The 26,351-nt window shown below is 36.1% G+C and overlaps 2 protein-coding genes across 4 annotated transcripts in view; both read left to right on the forward strand.

The window, feature by feature from the left end:
* The window catches only part of Nca (neurocalcin homolog), a 540,761-nt gene that overhangs the window by 420,559 nt on the left and 93,851 nt on the right, over nt 1-26,351 (forward strand). The gene's annotated exons all lie outside the window — the stretch shown is intronic.
* The window catches only part of LOC138704424 (neuronal calcium sensor 2), a 227,896-nt gene that overhangs the window by 127,350 nt on the left and 74,195 nt on the right, over nt 1-26,351 (forward strand). For all 3 annotated transcript variants that reach the window (XM_069832286.1, XM_069832284.1, XM_069832285.1), the window contains exon 2: nt 6,523-6,652. In XM_069832286.1, the coding sequence (XP_069688387.1) occupies nt 6,542-6,652 (111 nt within the window). In that variant the 5' untranslated portion in view covers nt 6,523-6,541. The remainder of the gene's footprint in view (nt 1-6,522; nt 6,653-26,351) is intronic.

Consider the following 26,351-nt stretch of genomic DNA (forward strand, 5'->3'; position numbering starts at 1 on the left):
ATTTAATGAATAAATACATTCTCTGTATCTTGCCGTAAAAGCTCTCACCCATAAAATTCAGTAGTCTAAGAGCCGAGTAGCTACTTGGCGGTCTGCGCACAGATTTGAGGGTCAATATTTCAGCAAGGCTCGAATGCTCCCAAGAGAGAGATGCAGAAATTCCTCCTCGCGCACTTGTTTTATAAGCAAACTACGTCGAGAGCAGGGGATTAAGGTTTTCTTGGCGTTTGCGGCGACTCCAAGATGATGTTTGACTGTTAGCTCCCAGGTTGCTGTCCTAAGGACCGTAATTAAAAGAAGGCCGGGGCGTGGAGTTCTTCGTATCTCTTTCAAGAAAGAATGTGAGTTCTACCTCTTAGTCTTCCTGGCGGACCAGTTGGTTTATTGTGAATAGTGTTCGTTCACTTTTAAAATATGTCTGTGAAGCTTCGGCTTTAAGCGAAGCGTTCGACTTTAGATAATGAAGCCGAAGTATTAAAAAGCAATACTGCGGCGAGAGGAGCGAGAATCGTGGCGTGCAGGATACAAGTACCACGTGGGACGGAAAGAGAAGTTCTACCCATCATTAAACAGAACGGAGGCGATCTGTATGCAAAGCCAGGACCTTCAGGACACTGTCCACACCACATCATGTTTATTTCAAATTTAACTAAAACATATAAGTGTACGCTGTGAGCATACTGAATTAACCAATACGACATTAATATAAAATTAAAATTTTGTTGTTCAGAATCTGAACTAAATTAACCAATACGACATTAATATGAAATTAAAATTTTGTTCAGAATCTGAACTGAATTAACCAATACGACATTAATATGAAATTAAAAGTTTGTTGTTCAGAATCTGAACTGAATTAACCAATACGACATTAATATGAAATTAAAATTTTGTTGTTCAGAATCTGAACTGAATTAACCAATACGACATTAATATGAAATTAAAATTTTGTTGTTCAGAATCTGAACTGAATTAACCAATACGACATTAATATGAAATTAAAATTTTGTTCAGAATCTGAACTGAATTAACCAATACATTAATATGAAATTAAAATTTTGTTGTTCAGAATCTGAACTGAATTAACCAATACGACATTAATATGAAATTAAAATTTTGTTGTTCAGAATCTGAACTGAATTAACCAATACGACATTAATATGAAATTAAAATTTTGTTGTTCAGAATCTGAACTGAATTAACCAATACGACATTAATATGAAATTAAAATTTTGTTGTTCAGAATCTGAACTAAATTAACCAATACGACATTAATATGAAATTAAAATTTTGTTCAGAATCTGAACTGAATTAACCAATACGACATTAATATGAAATTAAAATTTTGTTGTTCAGAATCTGAACTGAATTAACCAATACGACATTAATATGAAATTAAAATTTTGTTGTTCAAAATCTGAACTGAATTAACCAATACGACATTAATATGAAATTAAAATTTTGTTGTTCAGGATCTGAACAGAATTAACCAATACGACATTAATATGAAATTAAAATTTTGTTGTTCAGAATCTGAACTGAATTAACTAATACGACATTAATATGAAATTAAAATTTTGTTGTTCAGAATCTGAACTGAATTAACCAATACGACATTAATATGAAATTAAAATTTTGTTGTTCAGAATCTGAACTGAATTAACCAATACGACATTAATATGAAATTAAAATTTTGTTGTTCAGAATCTGAACTGAATTAACCAATACGACATTAATATGAAATTAAAATTTTGTTGTTCAGGATCTGAACTGAATTAACCAATACGACATTAATATGAAATTAAAATTTTGTTGTTCAGAATCTGAACTGAATTAACCAATACGACATTAATATGAAATTAAAATTTTGTTGTTCAGGATCTGAACTGAATTAACCAATACGACATTAATATGAAATTAAAATTTTGTTGTTCAGAATCTGAACTGAATTAATAATACGACATTAATATGAAATTAAAATTTTGTTGTTCAGAATCTGAACTGAATTAATAATACGACATTAATATGAAATTAAAATTTTGTTGTTCAGAATCTGAACTGAATTAACCAATACGACATTAATATGAAATTAAAATTTTGTTGTTCAGGATCTGAACAGAATTAACCAATACGACATTAATATGAAATTAAAATTTTGTTGTTCAGAATCTGAACTAAATTAACCAATACGACATTAATATGAAATTAAAATTTTGTTGTTCAGAATCTGAACGGAATTAACCAATACGACATTAATATCAAATTGAAATTTTGTTGTTCAGAATCTGAACTGAATTAACCAATACGACATTAATATCAAATTAAAATTTTGTTCTTCAGAATCTGAACTGAATTAACCAATACGACATTAATATGAAATTAAAATTTTGTTCAGAATCTGAACTGAATTAACCAATACGACATTAATATGAAATTAAAATTTTGTTGTTCAGAATCTGAACTGAATTAACCAATACGACATTAATATGAAATTAAAATTTTGTTCAGAATCTGAACTGAATTAACCAATACGACATTAATATGAAATTAAAATTTTGTTTTTCAGAATCACGCTATAAAAAGGTCTGTCGACAAGCCATCTTCGTAAAATATTTCTAAATATAAAGAAATTACATAACATAATGAACTTTTGTGGAGTAATAGGTTATGCTAAGTAATTTCATAGACATTTAATTGACTGTTCAAGCAGCAAGTAATTAGAGTCGGTGAATACACTGTATTGTTATAGTTATTAATTCCCTTTTCGCCCTCAATACCTTAATAAATATATATAGATTCACTAAAGTTAGAATTTTCTCTTGTTTGAACAACGGTCTGCAGTGACACCCGTAAAAATACCCTTTTTTTAGTAAGGAATTTGGGAATATCAGCCAGAACTATTTCCCCAAACACGAATCCCGTATAATAACAACCTACAAAGTATGATTTTCTTAAGGATCAACTTCATCGCCGGTGGCCTCCCAGGCCTCCAGACCTCACTCGTGATTTTTATCTGTGGGGTTACGTAAAAGACCGTGTTTTTATGCCCCCTATGCCTGACACTCTTGAAAGTCTGCGACATTGAATTGTTGAAGCTGTGAATTTTCAGTTCTCTGCTTGCTCGTGTTGTGGATTTTTTTTGGGCTCCTTTCGTAAACTGTACGAATACGCTCGACATTTTCATTCGATGTGCGTGGACGTCCCGTGCGTTTCTGTTTGCAAATGGAACCATCTTCAATTTTCGATGCCACTGATAAAGCTGCTTATGACGGGGCGGTTGTTTATTAAACTGACGGCGAAAAGCACGTTGAACTTCAATAATGGACTCTAGTTTTGCTAATTGAGCACACAAAATGCTTTTTCCTGTTGTGACGCCATTTTACTACAGACAATCAACAGCGCCAATGCGGCCGCGCATAACAAGCAACAGCGCCAATGCGGCCATGATTGTAACTTCTACCTGGACTGTTCAAAATTTAAACTTTCGTCTGTCCAGGAACGTTGGAATTGTGTTTCTATCTTTTGTAGTTTGGAAGAAATAAATATTTTAAATCTGCTCCTTCTTTTTGAATAACCCTGTATATCTATAGTTTCATTTCCGAAATTGGGTGTCGTATTTTACGTGTCGGTGTATCCTACACAGCCGATTCATCGTCCGGGGAATGTAATATTAGATAATGTGTAACCTGACGGCTAAAATGTACAGGGGCTCCGTCAGGATGGAAGAACATACCCAACCTCGTAGCCAAGGGGTATACAAAGATCTGTTCCTCTACGCCCATTATAAACAGTGCTGCTCTCAGGCGATATCAGAACGACACGTACTATTCCTTAGTAATGATATGCAGTCATTTAATACCATTTGTAAGGCTTGTTATGGTAACATTCAAACAGCTGTATCTGCACACCCATTGAAAACTGGACACATGTTTATATGAACTTTTCTATTCAGAAGTCCACACCTGTGGAGTAACGGTCAGCGCGTCCGGCCGCGAAACCAGGTGGCCCGAGTTCGAATCCCGGTCGGGGCAAGTTATCAGGTTGAGGTTTTTTTCGGGGTTTTCCCTCAACCCAATACGAGCAAATCCTGGGTAACTTTCGGGGTTGGACCCCGGTCTCATTTCACCGGCATTATCACCTTCATATCATTCAGACGCTAAATAACCTAGATGTTGGTACAGCGTCGTAAAATAACCCAATAAAATAAAATCTATTCAGAATAGTCCATACTACCACCCCTAAAATTTTTGGCTATTCCTCCTGAATCACCCTGTATTTAAGTCGTTAGGCTGTATGGCTCGCTAGAGACCTCGGTGTTGGTAGCCGTAACTATGACCCTTGCGGCAGAAACTGCTTGAGGACTCGCACTTAAAGCAGGGCAGATCCTATAATATTGTCCCAAGCCACGTGGTCATCTTGCATGCATGAACACTTAAAACTCAAGTAATAGGTAATCTTACTTCAGAGTGAAGCAGGTCTTATTAGAAAGTATTTTGCCTACATTAACATTCAAATAGGAAACTGTGAAAGTCAGTCACCAGCCCATTAGATGAAAGACGAGCACTGAAATCCTAACGAAGGCTGCATAAAATAGAGAAATCAATGGTTTTTCCGTACTCCAAGCCATGTGATTGGATGTTGTCCTACTGATCGTTTTCGTTACTTTTTAACTTATAGGCCTAATCAATTGCTATGTATGCAGACGATACAGCTATTTATGCAACCCATCGCAACATTATTATTATTATTATTATTATTATTATTATTATTATTATTATTATTATTATTATTATTATTGTATCTCCAATGGGGGGTAGCCCTATTTTACATATGTATGCTAGGGCTATAGTTTTACACAAAAAATAGGCCTAAACATAAAACAAATTGAAAAGAAAAATAAATTAGCTTACACAATGGAAATAAAACCTAAACAATCCGTAATTTAAACATTGCGATTGCAAATCAAACATCAGTCATCAATTAAGACATACAGAAAACAGTTACAACACATAAACAAAACATTTCTTATAGCGGTACTCTATAACAGAATTAAGCAACTTTCCCTAACATACATCATAAATTAATACACAATAGTCACACAAACACAATCAAGCATCCCACAACTATGACTCACATACACAACAAATCAAGCATCCTCTACAACACACACACTTCAACATAATAACCATACTTTTAAAAGTTACAAATTTGGCTGCAAAAGAATAAATAGGACACTGTTACTAAATACTGTTATTTCTACAAGGTCTTAAATACACCTGTAATAAATATGTGAAATTCCTCTATGCAACATTGCTTCAGCAGAACTTTTGTAATTGGTGGTGAGAAAGTTGTATCGCACATGCTAAGGTGGGTTTCTAGCCGGTATCTCTTGCGTTCTTGTAGTGGGCACTGAAATAACAGGTGGTCAACTGTTTGTGTGGGGTGTTCACAGGGACATGAAGAGCCAACCCATCGCAACATTAACATAGCCTCAAATCACCTTCAGGAAGCCTTAAACATCATATGCCCTTGGATTGAAAATTGGCTCATCGCACTGAACTACAATAAATGCGAAGCAATGATATTTGCTTTGTGTCGTCCTGCTAATCCTCCATGCATAAATCTTTCAACCGACGTGATACCGTGGAAAGCAAAGGATGAAGCTGTAAAATATCTTGGAGTGCACTTAGATCGCCGTCTGTCATGGAAACATCACATCAACAACAAACTTAAATTGGCCTACTCAAGACTCGCTAAATTATATCCGCTCCTCAACAAGAAATCATCTCTAAAGCTACAAAATCGCATGCTACTTCACACATCTCTATTACGACCTCTACTGCTTTACGCCTGTCCTGTCTGGGGAGGAGCTGCAATAAGTGAAATTAAACACATCCAGTCATTTCAAAATAAAGTCCTACGAATTTCACTCAATTCTCCTTGGTTTGTCCGTAACGCCAACTACACGGAGAAACTGGTATTGACACAATCAAACAGTTTATTCATTCGCAAGCTAAGAAGTTCTATAAGAACCTAGAAAATGTTCCAGGCGCCGTCCACTACTGTCTCGGAAGGAAGTCCACATTTCTCACCAGAATCAAGAGCCGACTTCCAATGGACCTCATATTATAATCAAACTTTATCATCACACCAACATATGTAAACAGTTACTTATTAACAATTATTTTTGTTCATTGAGGAGCCCAATCCAGGCTGCCCTCAATTCAGTGTCATGTATTGTATTTATATATTATTTAGAAATGATCTATATAGCGCTAAATGCGCTGATCGATCAATAAATTGTTAAAAAAAACTTATAATCATATCTGTGACTGTAAGCTGCTAACTTTGATTTTGTGTAGCGTAGTAGAATTTCAGCGGCGATTAGATCAACTTCTTCCACAACAGGAAGTTCTGTTCTTCTTTGTTATGCTGTACTTCGCAGTGAATTAATGGATCTTCATCTGTTTCGCGTTCACAATACGGTCCGGCCCGCTAACTTGTGTTTATCTTGTCTTGCAGACAACTTGACGCCGCCACAATGGGCTGCTTTGGAAGCAAAGACAAGCTGTCCAAGGAGGACATGGACTTCCTCAAATCGCACACGAGATACGATGAAGCGACTATCAAAGAGTGGTACAAGGGATTCAAGGTAAGCAGTTGCACGTACCCGAGTTTCTTGGCTCGCGTTCTCTCTCGGCTTTGATGCTTTTCACGCGACTTGTCTTCTCATGCTGAGCGCATGTAATATTTGAGCCGTTCAGAGCAAAAGTAGTGTTAAGTCAAAAATGGGTAATGAGGTTTAAAGTAAAAATTCTGTAAAATACAGCGCAAAGTAGCAGTTAATATGTCCTTCGTGCTATCCACTGACTACTAATAGTTTAAATAAATTGAATATTAATTGCTACTTTGCGCTGTATTTTACAGAATGTTTACTTTATCCCTGATTACCCATTTTTGACTTACACCACTTCTGCTCTGAATTGCTCATTTGAGGGACACTAGGACCGAAGTTTAGGCCAAAATAGTGAAAATAAATATTTTTGTTTTACATGAATAACATTTAACATTTAGCCTCCACCTACTACTTTTAAACGTCTCGCGACCATTTTTAAAATGCTGCGCACAGTTCTTTTAAACCTATCACACCCACTAAAAATTTCGTTTTCTCAAAACTACGTTTTTGATCAATAATAAAGTTCCTAACGGCTTTCATTTGTTCCTATTTATATGAATCTTTGCAAGAATACTCATCATACTCCAATACACAAACCTATGCATGGAATCGGCACTTAAAATTAAAGAAAATTGTCAAGCAAAAATTATGATTTGTAAGACAATTTTTATCTCATTAACCAGTTCTCAAATTTAAAAGTCCATGCGCAGTTTTTTTTTATCATGAAATGTAAGTTCTTCACAGAAAATTTTTGAAAGCAAAAACAATCCTGAAGCCGTCAGGGATTTGCGCATAATTTAATATCATTAAAATAAGTGATAATTAATATCTGAGGAACTAATTAGTGAAACTTGATGGAAATTGACACTATTATTTAAATGTACAGACACAACGAACCGGCGAATTTGAAACAAATTGATAAAAGACTTTAAGGTCCAATTGTATAAAACTCCCTGACTAACGATCAACTTTGATCGAAGATCGAAAAGTGAACCGAGTTCAGACACTTCTTCTATTGTATAAAACTTTTTCGCGATCAAATTACCTTGGTTCAAATGCAATCTAAGTTCACGTGAAAAGGATTTGGCAACATCGCATAAACCGGTGAAGTATGTGATGCGCGGGCCATGTTGTACAGGTTTGTTCAGTGTTGCCAATTTAGTGACTTTAACTCTTTTTCAACGACAATTTCTTTTAACTGTTATATGGCTTAAATAGGGATTTAGCGACCTTTTTAGCACCCCATAGTGACAAAATTTAATATTTATTTGTTGATAATGAGACATATAGCGATTTTCCAATTAATTTTTGGCGACTTTCCGTACACTCTGTTGGAGACACTGGTTTGTTTTGTGCATTGTAAATAATGGCGGACAATAAGAAGAAGATTGACTGTTCTCCAAATTGTTGTCATGTTACGGTGTTTGATACTGCTAAACATAATAAAGCTTTATAAAACGACAATTTTCGTTTAGTAATACAGTTAATTGAAAATTTATGAATCTACCATAATTAATGGTTGTTATAAACATAATATAATTATAGGTTATGTTATTTGATGCTATTGAACACGGTAAAGCCTTATAAAATATAAGAATGTGTATTAAGGCAAGAAATTGAAAAAATATATATATAGGCCTATAAAAATGTACCTACCATATCTATTAATATTAATATTAATGGTTCTTCTTTTTGCACAATCTGCCACTCGTATATTTCAAACAGAAAAGAAATAACTGAACTTGGGTCGTCTAACTTAATCGGAGAAATTTCTTCAGTCAAAGTTGACTTTAGTTTAAGACAAATTAATCTCAGATTAGACTTTTTACAACACAAAATTCCAAGTTCAGCTAGAACGAGGATCAATTTAACCTCTGATCTAAGATTAAATGGTTTATACAATCGGCCCTAAAAGTTTCATAAGTCAGTTCCAGTGTCCCTTAAATTACAACCACTAACAGCGACTGAGTCTCAACATTACAACTAGGCAACGTTGCTTAAGCGTGAATGGCTCGTGTCGTACTGGGAGACTCCACCAAGTCGCATGAGAAGGGGGATAGTTTAGTGAAGTTTAAAGTTAAATTTACGAACTGAATCTTGACAAATACGGGTACAGATCTGTGAAATATACAATGTTTCGGGGTGACTTATCCGCTCCATGACCAGGGAAAGAATGAAAATTGGATGCGCTACTAAGAGAGATGGTTTGGATCCGTGGTGGATATTCTGAGATCTCACTCACTCACGATCAGTCGACGATTGTCCGTACTTTCTGGAGCCCTCTTCTGTGGCATTGATCGCCTACTAGCAGTTCATAATCGAAATCCAGCATTGGAAAATTTGCCTGAAACACTCTTCTGTGAGGGACAGCTTTTCTACCTGCCGTAGCCACTAACGTAGCTCAGACGGTAGCGTATTTTCCTGTTGATCCGGAGCTACGTTCGGGCATGGGTGCGATTCCCGCTTGGTCTAATTTCTGCCCAAGTATATGGCAAATTTCAGGTAATCGCTTGGGAATTTTTAACCTCATGTCGCCAAATACCACCTCGCTACCACCAATTCCTTCGACGCTAAACAACCTAGTAGTTGATGCGTCTAAACTTAAGTTTAATATAGCTACAACACAGACGTTCGAACTTGCGATCCATGACAGGAGAACGCGAATTCGATTATGCGCACTGTTCAAAACATACAGACGTGAGCCTGCCTGGAGAGAAATAAAAAATAGGTTGCAGCCGCCAAATTACTCTTCAAGGAACGACCACTCTTATAAATTGAGGGAAAGAAGACAGAGGACGGACACTGGAAAGTTTTCTTTTCTCAATCGTACTATCAGGGACTGGAATACTTTACCTGCAGACTTACTAAAGGCTTTACCAACAACCAAAACTATATTTAAACATAGGCTTAAGGACTTTACTAATAGACGGTAATTATACACAGTATTTAAAGGGTGTAATTGATATTTTGTTATTGAAGTGTTGTATCACTGAAGTGTGTTGTGTCAGTGAAGTGTGTTGTGTAAGTGAAACGTGTTCCTGTCAGTGAAGCTTTATAGTTTATAGTGGCAGTGCAAAGTATTTGAACAGTGAAATGTTTTTGAAGTATTAGTGAAATCAGGATAGAATCAGTAAAATGTGTCGTAGTTCCAGTGCAGTGAGTTGACAGCGAAATGAGTGTAGTGCTGAAAGGTACTTGTGCAGATATGAACATATCATACTCGTGGGTTTTAGTTCGAACTTAGGTTTAAGATACAAATTAGATTTACTTTAAATGTTATTTTAAGTGATTGTGCTTCATTTAATTTAGGATGTTCCCTGTTATTATTATTATTATTATTATTATTATTATTATTATTATGAAATATTGTTAGTATTAATTATTAGTATTATTATTTATTGTATTTTTATTAATTTTGTTTATTATTGTCATTATTGAGTGTAATTAGTTACCACTGCCACCGGGTATATAAGTTACCCATTGCAGTATGAATAAATACATGTTTGCATGGCGGGTTGTGTACATATAGGGGCAGCCTTGTTTCACTGTCTGTCTTTATGAACGAACCGTTACGTCATGAACTGTACAATAGAACAGTCTACCAGTCTGTGTGGCGTATCAGTGGGCCTTGTTTACAATTTTATTTGTTCAGGCGTCTGATAATGTATTACTGATTAATTTAGTTATAACAGGAAATGTGCTGTGCATGGAATGAATATGGATCTAACATATCTTATAAAAACTGAAACGAATAATATTAAATACCAACAATTTTGCAGATTGATTCTCAAATCAAGTTTACAAGCTCTTTAAGATATCTTCTGTACCAACGCACAAATTCAATAATGCACCAGTTCTTTACTGGCCTGATGAAACATAACTCTGTTGTGGATCACTTCTTATTCCTGGTAATGAACTTGCATATCTTAACGTCTTGAATACATGTCCAGAAAACTGCATAACCATTAGCAGTCGTCAATCATCATCCAGTAAACTTCACGAAGTAATACAACATTCCAAACTGAATATGTAATAGAGAGCATTAGACGTCAAGACAAGTTATAATCAGCAGATTACGAGTTGGCCACGCCAAAATGACACATTCTTATCTACAAGACAGGCGTCTCAAGGCCAACGCATAAAAGTTGTCACAGAGAGCGAGTATAGATAACATAGTCAGCTGAAGAGATAAGCGCAGTACCCGAAGATAGCCGATCGCTGATTAATGTTACAAGCATGAGAGAGCTAAGTTGTAACTGTCGTGGGAGAAATGCCACAAAGCTGCACTTTTGAGTTGTACTGTCACAATATACGGTTGTTTTCGGAAGGAATTTCTTAAGTAGTTTTCAACAATAATAATAATAATAATAATAATAATAATAATAATAATAATAATAATACATTTATTTTCTAATTATATACTATCAATGAGTAAAAAGAAGACATCTGAAGCATGAAGAACCATACATGTTACGTAATTATTTAAGCACAAGGAACTGGCCACCTTACTCCATTATTTCCTGGCCTAGTTGACTCATAAGTGGTGCCTTGTTGGTATCACTTATGAGGTTCAGACCTGTCTTCGGACAGTTGACCAAACAATAACAATATTTCATTTCTAGTAAACGTTTTTGGTATCGCTCTTTTTTTTTAAGTTTATACTATATTTAATAAAATAAAACTCAATTAAATAATAATAATAAAATTACAATTAAACTTGTTGGTTGTTAAAGTAATTATTCTTACGTTACTCTAATATTAATATATTAATTACAATAATAGTTAAATAATATATTTCGTAATGTTTTAAATAATTAAAAATAACCTAAACATCTTAGAAATTCACAAGCAATTTTTTTAAATTAGAACTATTCAAATCTTAAATCTGGTCTGAAATTCTTTTCTCAAGTCCTTCAGTATTTCATTATATTTGTTACACTGGTCTTGATTCAAATCAGGTAACAATTTTAGATTAATAAAGTGGTAACAGTTACCCACTGAAACTTGCGTCTCCCACAATTTCGCTTCCCCTATGAAAGTTTATATTTCTTCTTACATTTGCGGTAATAAGAACATACTTTCCTCGGAGATGGACACAATGACTGACTGTTACATCGTAGAGGTTGCAGATGTCTACTCAAACGTCGCGGTCAATGACGTCATCCGGAGATACACGAACTGCTCCTGCATCTTGTTCCACTCTTACATTGAAAAAGAGAAAGAGGAGGAAGTGCTCTGAGAAGGCCCTATTGAGACGTCTTACTAGACAGAACTCTTCCTGAACGTGTGCCAGCTGTCAAACAGGAGTGTCTGTGCGTTACATAATTTCTGAATACCTACTGCATCATCTCCAACGAGATTAGTTCTACATAGTCTAACGTCTAGTTCGAATTTAATTATACAAATGTAGCCTATGTAATTTAAGTCTGCTACGACCTTCTGCGAGGCCGGTGATATTCTGTTGCGCTAGGACGCAGTTGGAAATGAAAGAACTTTTAAAATCTTCGGTAATAGCAAGGAGGAGGAGACATATCGGCTTGATTTAATGGACTTTCCTTGGCACACCTACATGGAAACTACTGTTTTTCGTAACACATTATTGGTTAGAAAGTTCTTCTTGCTGTACGTCCACGGCAAAACATTGTTAAATTCATTTTTCCATACGAATACTGCATGGTTGTCATAGTAACATTATATATAATTTGAACTGGTAATGGAAATTACGGGAAAACGGCTGAACGGATTTTAATGAATGAAACCCCTCATTTTGAAGCTTGGCATTCAAGGATATGCGGAAAAATAGGCTACATAATTGTCCTATTTTCCAAAATCCATGTGTCGTCAGTTTCGAGAGCTTAATGGGTTTTCAGAATGAGACAAAACACATACACTACAGTAAACATTATCACACGAAGACGATGACTTGCATATTCTCTGACATAATGCCAATATGTCGATCTTCATTTGTATCATTTTTAGAACATCTCTATAGAACTTCAAGACTCATTAAAAAGGATTTACAGACTTACAGCATTTGCAGCACAAGCCTCTAGTATAGTTATAAATAGACAAAGTAGTATTAGTAGGCCGTGACTGCTAGCGTACAAACATCTGAATTGTCTGTGATTAATTAATAAGTTAATTAATTCACACAGAATTGACATGTAGTTGTGCCAGAAAATTTTGTACGTAACTAGTACGAAAGTATCTTCCACGCACTCGTTCCGAAAATTCGTATTCCTACACAAAAGTATCACTTTCTGTCTACTTAGGCTACGTAAATGACTATTGTAGTATTTCTGAATTCTAAATTTAGCCCTTTATCTCCCTTTGGTTGAAAAGCTGTTGTTTAATATTGGCCCTGAAACTGCTACGTAGAGAGATAAAAGATTATATTCATATTTATGTAGCGTGTTGAATTATTACTGGTGATCTACATAGTTTTGACTCTTTCGTTACGGCGAATACCTGTATATCTTATGACTCACTGTATATTAGATGTATACTATGTTAATTCAGAATTACGTCAGTTATTCTCATTAGCAATCTCAAATAATAGAGCTAACTAATTTTGCTCAGTAATTTCTTTGCAGTGGGCGGGGAAGATAGCTCCCTTGTTACTGGGTTCAATTAATTCTCTTAGGTTGTGACATGACGTAACAATGGTGCAGTGTTTATATAATCTTGTATTTAATGATATTGACATACCCGTGTACCTCGAAATCCACCTTATCTTACTTACTGGCTTTTAAGGAACCCGGAGGTTCATTGCCGCCCTCACATAAGCCCGCCATCGGTCCCTATCCTGAGCAAGATTAATCAAGTCTCTATCATCATATCCCACCTCCCTCAAATCCATTTTAATATTATCTTCCCATCTGCATCTCGGCCTCCCCAAAGATCTTTTTCCCTCCAGCCACCCAACTAACACTCTATATGCATTTCTGGATTCGCCCATACGTGCTACATTCCCTGCCCATCTCAAACGTCTGGATTTTATGTTCCTAATTATGTCAGGTGAAGTATGCAATGCGTGCAGCTCTGCGTTGTGTAACTTTCTCCATTCTCCTGTAACTACATCCCTCTTAGCCCCAAATATTTTCCTAAGAACCTTATTCTCAAAACCCTTAATCTCTGTTCCTCTCTCAAAGTGAGAGTCCAAGTTTCACAACCATACAGAAGAACCGGTAATATAACTGTTTTATAAATTCTAACTTTCAGATTTTTTGACAGAAGACTAGATGACAAAAGCTTCTCAACCGAATAATAACACGCATTTCCCATATTTATTCTGCGTTTAATTTCCTCCCGAGTGTCATTTACATTTGTTACTGTTTCTCCAAGATATTTGAATTTTTCCACCTCTTCGAAAGATAAATCTCGAATTTTTATATTTCCATTTCGTACAATATTCTGGTCACGAGACATAATCATATACTTTGTCTTTTCGGGATTTACTTCCAACCCTATCACTTTACTTGCTTCAACTAGAATTTCCGCGTTTTCCCTAATCGTTTGTGGATTTTCTCCTAACATATTCACGTCATCCGCATAGACAAGAAGCTGATGTAACCCGTTCAATTCCAAACCCTCTGTGTTATCCTGAATCCACCTTATTTGTGTGCAATAATTTAACATGCATTTTGTTTTACTGTGTCAGTTTTTTCTAAACAGAAGTGACACTAATAGCTTCCGTCGCCTCTTTGATTTTAAAGTGAACTTTCATCTTATAAAGGCACTGTTTTTGCAGTCCTCTAGGAATAAATTGTAATACAAACTTTGCTCTGAAACAGAACGAACTGGTAGTTGGTGTGTTAATTTGCTGTAATGCAGCCTTCCGCCGTGCCGTACCTACGTGCCGTGGTTTGCAAAATCACATTTTCAGGCAGAGGAAACATGGCGCCCCACACTTTATTAACTTTTCCGGCTTCCATTCTCTCAGCATCAGAAGTCGAAAAAAGAAAATTCCAGCCAGTAACACGCGATCCAGCAAAAACTTACTCCAAGCGCAGAATCTTTTGAACTTCGTTTTCACGGCGTTGGCACCGAACTTGAAACAAAGGATACACGATGAAGCGAACTTAATTTGTTCTCCATAGCTATTCAAGATTTAGTTAGTGTCTCGGAAGTTTGGCAGAATGCCTTTTGTTATGGGGTCGGCTATGTGGATTGTCTTACTTTGACATGGGGTGCTCCTTTTATAACAACAACATTAGAACTGTTACACGATGCAGTCCATTGTTACCCGAGTGTGCTCTTTTAATTAATGAACACTTCTTATTAAGAAATAGACCTTGCTTCGAAAGTTGTCCTTCACTTCTGATGTTCGGTTCCAAGATCTTATCCCTGGCTGAGCAGGGACGATCGGGACTTGGCGAATAGTTTCTGCCGTAGAAATGAAACTAATCATTAGGGAGCGGATTTTTATTTGCTAAAAAATTTAAATATATATATTTTTTATGTGCTAAAAAGTACGAAAAATATTTGCTAAAAATATTTTTTTTTCATATGACAAAAATACCTTACTTAGCTTGAAAAAAAATGTTACTAGGTACTCACCAACCACACTTGAGTGCTAGTAGTTGGCCGAGAATTGCAGTAACAACTAAAGGTCACCTCCAAATTCTCCATCACAAATGCATGCCGATTATCTCTGAACAACGACTTATACTGTGAAAACGATCTTTCCACATCACAGGACGTCAGACGTGCATATTTAAAGAGAGGAATGTCACAAACACAAACACCGTCAATTTCACCTACAGGCACACCCTCCAATACTTGAGCAACTTCACACATTTTTTTATATCCACTGTTTTTCTCAAACACATTCTGGAATTTGTCCCTTAGTACTTGTACTTCTGAACCTGGTAGCGAGTCTAGTTTAATTTCCACAGCACGCACCTCCCTGTTTCAGATAACAGGTTTTTGGGTGTTTCGAGTTTTTTTATGGTGTCACACAAAAAGCTTAGATTTGCTAATAGGAAAGCCAAATCGTTTTTTAAATAACCGTCTTTCAGTATATCTTGAAGGATATCAATTGACGAAGCCCGATAACAGGAAATCACAACAAGATATATTGCCTTACTTGATAGACATGAGCGAGAGGCGAGAGATTTGTTTAAATTAAATAATGTTCATACCCGAGCTCTTATCTGTTGTGTTTCACAAACAAAGCGCGGAATGAAATCATCTTCAGCGACAATAAACATTCCTAATTATGTGTTACAAGATCTCTCCTCCTTGTCCATGTTAATTTATTCTCTAATAACAACACTGATATGCTGCCTAGCGTTCTCAGAACTTGAGGTGATACTAGTATGAAAATGGATCACGGATACACCACATAGCGCTTAGAAACACGAAGCAACCAAGAATACTTAAAAGAGATAAAGTACTTCTGAGTGATGTAATTGATTTAGTTTTAAAATATTTAAAAGTTCTTGTAAAAAAATTAATTAAAAACACTCCCAAGATTTATGTGTTTATAATAAGATTTCCTGAAAATATGTATTTACATAATTTTTTTCTGAAAATATGTGTTTTTATGTGAAATAAAATTCGGATTTTAAACTTGAAACTTCATGTTAATTGTGTTTTATCACAAGCAAAAGAATATTTAATTGCATAGGAATCCGCTCCTTAGTAATCATAGTCATGACGAAACCAGAATTACGCGTGCACACAGAGCTGCGGGCAAGCATTGTCTTCGGTTCGAGTCCGTGTCAGTGTGTTGTGTTTGACTCCACGTGATGGAAATTTCGCCATGTGACCTGTTACCGCATTTTGCTCCATTTTTTTTTAACTTCATACCGGGCTTTGTCTTGTCCCTCCATTGAGTTAGTATTTTACAATTTACTTAAAGTTAAATGGATGCGATTTTATGCAATTTGAAAACTTTATGACCCACGGTGGCAAGGGTTTTGCTCCTGCTGTATAGAGTGCTTATGAAAATAACAGCAATTTCAATTCACTGTAGCAGCTGTTTCCAACCTGTGTTTACAGTAAAGACGTGATACCACGCAAAGTAACTTAGTATTTATGTATTGTCAGAAGCTAAAACTGAAATGTAACATCGCTGTCAATTAGTTATGAAAAGGTTGTGAACACTTCAGTGTAGGATTCTACCCCCTGACTTATAATTCAGTGGACAATAGGAAACATTAAAATAAATAAAACCTATTATGCATTTTGTATTTAAGTGCATGGTAAAAAAAATTATGCTGAAAGTGTGCGTAGTTTGGCAACAGCGCATCACAGGCTCACCTACTCGGTCTGAATAGCAGCATTCTGTGCCTTAGTGACTGCAGTAGGGTTGCCAGACTTCTTAATGACAGGAAATAACGATACGTGTTAATTTTTTATTTAATTTGTAAGAAAACAGTACATTTTATTGAAAAACTGCAAAAGGATAAAGCATTCCTTATCATTTCTCTAATTATGAGTAAAATTCAGAATCCAATAATTTCGAGGGAAAAATTGTTCCGGGGCCGGGTATCGAACCCGGGACCTTTGGTTAAACGTACCAACGCTCTCCCACTGAGCTAACCGGGAACTCAAATGTTGGTTGCTTGACTGTTGTCAGCCCACTTTGAGGTCTGTGGATATAGAGGGAAAAATTGGATCGGTGTCGGGTAGAGTTCCCGGGTAGCTCAGTGAGAGAGCGTTGGTACGTTTAACCAAAGGTCCCGGGTTCGATACCCGGCCCCGGAACAATTTTTCCCTCAAAATTATTCAAATTAACTTTACAGGGAGTTATTCCTGAAAGCTTAATTTGTAAAATTCAGAATCGTTCGAATAGTACTTATGTAGTGAAACAGTGTTAGCATTTAGGGAGAATTTATTAAAGTTTCGATGAAATACGTCAAGAACTTAGTTCAGGACCAGGTTTATATATATATATATATATATATATATATATATATATCTTTATTTATTGCGTTGCAATCTTACTATGTACGCTACTGTACTTTTTTTTTTTTTTGAAAATGAACTTTTTTTTTATTTTTTTTTCATCCATTACAATCACAAAACTTAATCTATGAAAATATACATAAGTAAGTGAATTTCCATTGTCCATTGCAATCACACCTTCAATCCATGAACACAAACATAAGTACGTGAATTCTGATCATCCATTACAATCACAAACTCAGTCGATGAAGCCAAACATAAGTACGTGAATTTACATTGTCCATTGCAATCACAACTTCAATCGATGAAAATAAACATAGGCCTAAGTACGTCTTATTCTGATCTTACATTAAAATCACATCCTAAATCCATGAACACAAGCATACGTACGTGAATTCTGATCATCTATTACAATCACAAACACATTCAATGGAACCAAGCTTAAGTACGTGAATTTACATTATCCATTGCAATCACAACTTCAAAAGGTTCAGATAGCTAGGTAATTGGATAGGTGCCGCATCTGTATTCAGTACTAGCGCGCTGAAATTTCATCCAATTTGCCTGGGTTCAGTCCCAGGCCAGGTCATGATGGAATTTATGTATGCATTTATTTACTTATTTATATATACGAGTATTTATTTATTTATAATTTTTTATTTATTATTTATTTATTTATTCACTCATTTATTTATTGAGGTGATAGGTTGGCAATTAGGTGGGTGGACAGATGAGCCAGGGGTACCTGTACCATGTAACCAAGCGCCATGTAGGCCTTCATTCACTTTACACACATTTTTATATACCACAATTTTGGTCGTAAAGGTCGCCAAGTCGTGAAATGTCAGGGGATGTAAATGCCGCCCATCATAACGATGGTTTGGTGTAATGATTGAACTGGCGCACGCATCACTTGCCTGTATTTATAGCTCGTCTAACGGCCCGTTACTGTGTGATTCCGAGACATTTCGGTCTTCATGGTGGCAAGACATTTGAAAAACTGTGCCAGATCCTGCGGGAGTTGTGATAAGCGCTCCTCCATACCATTAATAGCATTGGAACTGTCGGGCCATGAGCCACATAGGTCGCAGCAAGTTCTCTTAGGCCCGATTGTATAAACCATTAATCTTAGATCAGAGGTTAAATTGATCCTCGTTCTAGCTGAACTTACAATTTTGTATTGTATAAAATGTAATCTGAGATTAATTTGTCTTAATCTAAAGTCAACTTTGACTGAAGAAATTTCTCGGATTAAGTTAGATGATCCAAGCTCAGTTATTTCTTTTCTGTTTGAAATATACGAGTGACAGATTGTGCAAGTAAAATATCCATTATTATTATTATTATTATTATTATTATTATTATTATTATTATTATTATTATTATTATTAATAGGTATGGTAGGTACATTCATTTTTTTTTTCAATTTCTTGCCTTAATACACAAACATTCTTATATTTTATAAGGCTCTATCGTGTTCAGCAGTATCAAATAACATAGGGTAAACTAGGGTCTGTTGGACAGTCGGGCATGTTGGACACTCCGTACTTTAACGTGTTACCACGCCACTTGTGGGGACCACATTCTGCTAGAAGTCAATGAAGGAAGTAGCCACGAGTGGGGCTACTTCCGCCATTGACTTCTAGCAGAATATGGTGCCCACAAGTGGCGTGGTAACACGTTAAAGTACGGAGTGTCCAACATGCCCGACTGTCCAACAGACCCTAGTTTACCCTAATCTATAATTATATTATGTTTATAACAACCATTAATTATTAATGGATATGATAGGTACATTCATAAATTTTCAATTAACTGTATCACTAAACGAAAATTGTCGTTTTATAAAGCTTTATTATGTTTAGCAATATCAAACACCATAACATGATAACAATTTGGAGAACAGTCAACCTTCTTCTTATTGTCCGCCATTATTTACAACGCACAACACAAACCAGTGTCTCCAACAGACTGTGCGGAAAGTCGCCGAGAAGTACTTGTAAAGTCGCTAGATTTCTCATTATCAACAAAGAAAGATTAAATTTCGTCACTATGGGGTGCTAAAAATGTCGCTAAATCCCTATTTAAGCAATATAAAACTTAAAAGAAATTGTTGTTGAAAAAGAGTTAAAGTCGCTGGATTGGCAACACTGAACAAACCTGTACAACATGGTCCGCGCATCACATATTTCACCTGTTTATGCGATGTTACCAAGTCCTTTTCACGTGAACTTAGATTGCATTTGAACCAAGGTAATTTGATCGCAGAAAAGTTTTATACAATAGAAGAAGTGTCTGAACTCGGTTCAATTTTCGATCTTCGATCAAAGTTGATGTTTAGTCAGGGAGTTTAATACAATTGGGCCTTAGTCAGATAACACAGGTGCTGTTAACTTGAATTCCAGACAGTTCTATATTAATTTAACCTTCCAGCGCTGACTGCCTCCATTTGCATTCGCCGTGGTAAACGATAGCACTCTGCATCAGCTGTTACCCACCTTTCCGCCGTTTATTAATGAATTAGGATTTGCTTAAGCCTGGAATATTACAAATTGGCTGATGGTAATGTTTTCTGTTTGTTTATATAATGACGCTGTATCAACTGCTCGCTTCTATGGAATTTGTGATAGGGAAATGAGGCCGAGTTTATCTGATAGGTATTCACCTTACGGTTGCGAAAAACCTAAGCAGAAATCGAAGCCACGCCCGAGTGCAATGATCATCTACAACAGCCATGTCAATAAGGAAAATGAGGGGAAGGAAGCTGTCCACACAAGCGACTGCTGACAGTACCGTGAGACATTACCTGAATTGGTACTTGTATAATAAAAAACTGTCTTAATAGACCAAGAAAACGGTTTTTTGAAGCAGTCAATCCTGGGGTTCCATCCCTCGCCACAGAAAAAAATGCTTTTCCATGCTAATTTGAATTTTGCTACAGCTTGTGTAGTCCCGTGTATTGGAACCAAGTCGAATAATATTTTAAAAATGTTATACTCAGAATCAACACCTCTGATGAAAATTACTAATTGTGCCGTATCTCTGGATTCGTTGCTTTCGTCGACGACCAGTGAAAAACACTAATTTTTCTAGTCTTTCCATCAGTTGATTCTAAAGTCTAACTACCGTAGATCTGTTATTCAACTTACAAACTGATAGATCTGAAGGTGTCATTGGGACGAAGTTCTGCAGCAGCCGTTATCAAACATTTTTCATATATAACGCGCACTCCAGCCTATGTTCTTTCAAAAGCGTTATATTGAGATTGAGGTTTTACTATCTATGTGAGTGTGTGTGTGTGTAATCATACAAAATATATTAAATATGTATTATAAATACCTTAGAGAACTTACAGTCCATATGCTTTCACATAATGTTAAATATTAAAGTGAATTTTCATATTAAAATGGCATTTGTAACCCAAGAAACACTGACTGGCATATTAATCTGCGTGCTTTTTCGTTTTCTTCCCATTCCTGAGGAAAACGTCTTTGTGCTGTATAGCAGTAGCCATGACTCTATAAATGCGTCACAATGCGGAATAACTGTGTGACAGGGTGAGTTCTTAGGGGTGGTGGTGTGGCTTCAAAATCCAAATACAGGAAGTGACTCGTTTACAGTCAGTATATTGCAGTCAAATTACTTATAATATTTTCTATTAGCAGTAATGACACACTGTTAAAAATATTTTTGGAGAACTAAGCTTCAATCCTGTTAAAATTAACAGCAAAACTCTGCAGAATTTCAACTGCTTTCTGTAAGAACACTATGAGCCACACTAATGTTAATGTTGTTAGTAGTTAGGCCATGAACCAATGTATCTTGTGTGACGACGCCACCTCCCCTCGCTAAGGACATGAGGGCGCCAAATTTGTGTATGAAATTAGCCGTGTCGCGTGGGCTCTCTCAGTAATATCTCGGCATCGAGAGCAGCCACAGACCTGTGCGACCTCTCGTTTGATTTGTAATCGCGAGTTCTGCAATATTAAAGTATTAATAGACACGTGCGATACACTTTGAGTGAACCATAGTGAAAAATTTGTTGTGAGCTGGGACAATCGGAATGTCGCTTCATATGATGAGAAAATAATTGCATGTGCTTCATTAATTACTCCTCTTATTGTAGAGCCATATTCTCCATTTGTAAACACAACCAAAATAAAGCATAGGCTAACTGTAGTTTCACTCCCCATGTATCCCTCATTCAGCGCAGATAATCCCGACTCGTCCCGTCTTGCTGTCACCGAAGAAGAATACGTGTGGGGCAGGCCAATGAGAGGTTCACGGTTCACCGTCGGGTAGAACTGTTGATTGCTTCTCAGGAAAGACCTTCGTGCTTCAGTGTTGGTGCCGTTTAATTTGCGGGTTGAAGCAATTCAATGTACTCCATCCAGCAGCGCCCCTTGGGCATGTCTGACGTACAACGCCGGGGTGCGAGGTGCATCTTCATTGAACTTCCTTAGTTTGCGCTGTGGGCCTCAAGAGCTCCTAGCTGTGTTCAGGCGAAAGTGTTACCAATCTCATTTTAAACATATATTATTAATAATTATTTAGGGGATTTGCCAGTTTTATTATAATAACAATATTATTACTACTACTACTGGGTGTTCAGTTCAAAATGTGTCATGGCTCGCTGTATGTCGTCATGTGGCTAGCCGATGAGCCTAGAGAAATCAATCTTCCTACACTTCCGCAGAGGCGTATTACCTAAATGCGAGAGAAGTTGCCTAGCAAGCACGGCGTTCATTCTGAAGATTACTTACCGATACGTAGGGTAACGCCAGTAGTGGCAAGAATGTGAACTGTTTGGAAACACGTACTGAAGTGAGTTTTTTTTCTTACTGTCGGGATATGGGGAGAGGGTTAAGACGATTACTTACGTATTTGTTAACTTGGACGGTCAACATGGACACGGAGCATTTTGATTTGTGTTGTGGAATGTTGCCGTACGCAATCGATGATAACAAATACCCTGCGTACGGCTTGCCCGCGCAAAACACAGTTCGAAAGAGGTTATGGTAGCACACAGACTTTACAGACCGCCATCTGTTGCTACGACATTCAAGTTATACCGTACACGTTCTCAAGTTCAGATTGAACGCCTTGATTAATAGACAACTTCTCTGACATAAAAGCTGAAACTCGCTTCAGATCGCTGACTCACAACAGTGACGTCATGACACACTTTGAAATGAACACCCAGTACTACTACTACTACTACTATTACTACCACTGCTGCCGCTACCACCACCACCACCACCACCACTACCACCACCACTACTACACTACCAAATACCTTACTATAATAATACCGGACAGCTATACTAAAAGCCAGGTTATGAACCGATTAAACAGGAAGTAGTTGGCAGGGCGAGAGGAAAGTGCGGGTTAGAGGGGTAGCCTGTACAGCGATGACACGTTGAGTGTGGAGGGGAGGAGGGGAAACGAAGAACGGAGCTTTTCATTGGACCTCACGTGAAAATGTCGTCTGCTAACGAAAATCTGGCAACGGAATGACGGAGACAGTGTAGCCAAACTTCCCAGCAATACCACGCGCATTACGAGTCGCATTTCGTACAGCGTCATTAGCTCGTGCTTTCTTAAAACAGTAATTTTGATTACTAATATTGTTGATAGTGTTATCGAGAAATATATACAGTAGTTATTTTAAACATATCTGTGACAAACGCTGAACACGCTTTGAATCTCGCGCCACTATGTGGCAACAGAGCTCAGAAAGAGAGAAACAAAACGTTGCTTCCGGTTTAGTCGATTCATAACCTGGCTTTTAGTATAGCCACAGTCTAAGACATACAGTCACGAAACTTCAACACTTTTTCTGCCAACATTCGCGACACCACCGCCCAAGCGGCAGGCAAGGCACTGGCCATAGTCTCGTTCAGCCAGCACGTGCTTTGAAGGGATGCGAGATGTTATAATAACGTTTTAATCATGCATCGGAATAAAGGCAATGTGTGCAATGACGAAAATTGCAGTAACAACAAGTTTAAATCTCCGAATTTGTCGTTCTTCAGATTCCCTAAAGACCATGAGAAAATCATAACTCAGGAATAACCAATAATCCACGTTGTAGGTAGCCTACGTATTGTGTTCTATAAAACATTATTATTACTTATCAGTTACCTATTTGTATGTCAGGAAGGAGAGTTTAAATAAAAACAAAGTAAATACCTGTTACAGTATATTATTTTTTTTGTAGAAATCATATGTGTAAATGTGTAACCATTCCGATTTTGGATAATGTATCTACAGTTTTTAATGCAAGTAATTCCATACTTTTTGTATTCGTGTTTTTTTTTCTATATATTTTTCAAAAGTTGAACGTTATATTGCATTCAAGTAGGGATCATGGTGTTAATTTTTCAAGAATTCATGGAGTATTGTAATCCTTTTGCAAAATATTCACTTCTTGAATAAATCCAGACTGTGTCGATAGATTTCTGATGTGTTGGTGTAGATTCATGTGGCAGACGTATTAAGTTCTCAAGAGCCTTTTTAAATTTAATATAAAAAGCAATCTTTTCTGTAATAATTTATATGACTGCTATTGGTGTTGATTTTACATTCCCAGTGATTATTTGAGCTGTTCAGAGCAGAAGTGGTGTAAGTCAAAATTAGGTAATGAGATTTAAAGTAAATATTCTGTAAAATACAGCGCAAAGTAGCAATTAATATATCCTTCGTGCTATTCACTGACTACTAATAGTTTAAATAAATTCAATATTAACTGCTACTTTGCGCTGTATTTTAAAGAATGTTTACTTTAACCCTCATTACCCATTTTGACTTACACCACTTCTGCTCTGAAAATAAAATTAGGCCTACATTTTCTGAGTTAATTGAAGTCACAATTTTTTCAACAAAATTGTGTGTTCATTTATTTGTTTTCACCTACGTCATATTAAAAGTAAGGGCATGTAAATTACGTATTATATAGGTAGGATAAGTTAAAATTAGGCATTATGTGTGAAAACTGGAAATGTAATGTAAAATGCGGTAAACTTGCCATAAACATTTAAACCATAATATCAGCACTATTTGTCACTCAAAATAATAAAGGAAATACCGGTTCTTAAGAAATGAAAAATAATAAACTTCATAAATCAATATCTGTCATATTAAGGTTTAAATCTTCCCCTTTTTTATTTTCAAGTTTACCTCAGCGGCCGAGTTTACCCCAATTTGCGGTATGGAAAATAGTTAATTTCTCAGGAAATAGGGAGAGGAGTTCACCACGCAATGTAACCTACAATTTTGAAGCTACTAATTTTGACTCTTCTCACAGGAAATATAGAGTTCTAATGATTCATAAATATATTCAGGAATGAATTTAATTAACCATCCACGTACGAACAATTATATTATTTCAAACCATGATACGTGAACAGTTCCATGATTCAGTTGTAAGGAGCAGAAAGAATTACGTTTATTCTCAGCTTCTGAAACTTGTAGATTAACTGCGTGTGAAATTCTTCTAGGATTCTAAATTAAAATTAATAAGAATCATATACACTTACTGTATAGCATAAAAATATAAAACAAATTACGCAAAACCCGTTTTCTGATATGTTATCATATGTCGTGTGCACACTTTTAACTTGCCTGCCGCTAGAGGGCTACTGTCGCGCCAGCTGTCAAATGTTGGCATATTTTATACGTATGAGTTGCGTGACTGTATGTCTTAGACTGTGGTATAGCAGTGTTGCGTGCAAACGACGCTGGTGCTGCTACCTATCTGCCGGTGTGGAAATACTCGCTAAACAAGCTGTAATCAACTGCAATGTATATTGTTGCTGGGCTAGTTAATTTGTTAATAGTTTTATGAATTAGTACTAGTGTTAAAATGTCAGGGTATGTATGTGCTGTTTATAATTGTGACAATTGCAGCATTACAAATTGCTCCAAATCGTACTTTCCATTTCCGACAGTTCATAAAACGTGAGTCAACAACATTTCATTAGTAGGCCTAATTCCTTCGTCTTTGTGTTGATAGAAAAATACAAATTAGTTTTTTTTTTTTATTTAGACCTAATAAATGAACAGAAGTTAAAATGTGTTGGATTTGAAGGCTTTATCAGATTAAGTTTCTTTGTTGTCCACTTACAAGCATCAGATTACTATCAATTTTATCTTTGCAGTTGTCAGCAATGCGTATATAAAACATTACTGTAAATTCATTCCTAATATCTGATTGATTTTGTCTCGGTAAACCAAAGAAAAAATATGTAACAATTCATTACGGAAAATAATGCAATATTTCTCATAATACGAGTATGCAACTTTGATATAAAATAATAGTTTTACATTAAATATTCAACATTTCTTAAGTGTTTCATATATAATTCCACATTAGTAACTCACACGTTTTAAACAATAGTCCGAATCTCGCTATGTTAATATTTGTATATGTGAACCTAATTCCATCCCTCTCCGCTAGATGTCAGGTCCGCGATATTTCGCACTCACGCCAATGCTGCTAGTATACAGCTGTCCGGTATTATTATAGTAAGATATTTTCTACTACTACTACTGAAGTATAATAGTAATATACGTTACAAGAGCGGTATGTTGACGTTTTCATGTTCGAGGAAAAGATTGAAAAAGCGAAACGTAGTTGAGCTTTTTTAATTTCCGAGAACATGAAAACAAACATACCGCTCGTGTATCGTACATTATTTTGTGCGAAGATCGTTTATTACATACCTGAAAGAGGAATTTCTAATTAGTTGCAATGAAATCT

The sequence above is a fragment of the Periplaneta americana genome, chromosome 8 (assembly GCF_040183065.1).
Source record: "Periplaneta americana isolate PAMFEO1 chromosome 8, P.americana_PAMFEO1_priV1, whole genome shotgun sequence".
NCBI classification, from domain to species: Eukaryota; Metazoa; Arthropoda; class Insecta; order Blattodea; family Blattidae; genus Periplaneta; species Periplaneta americana.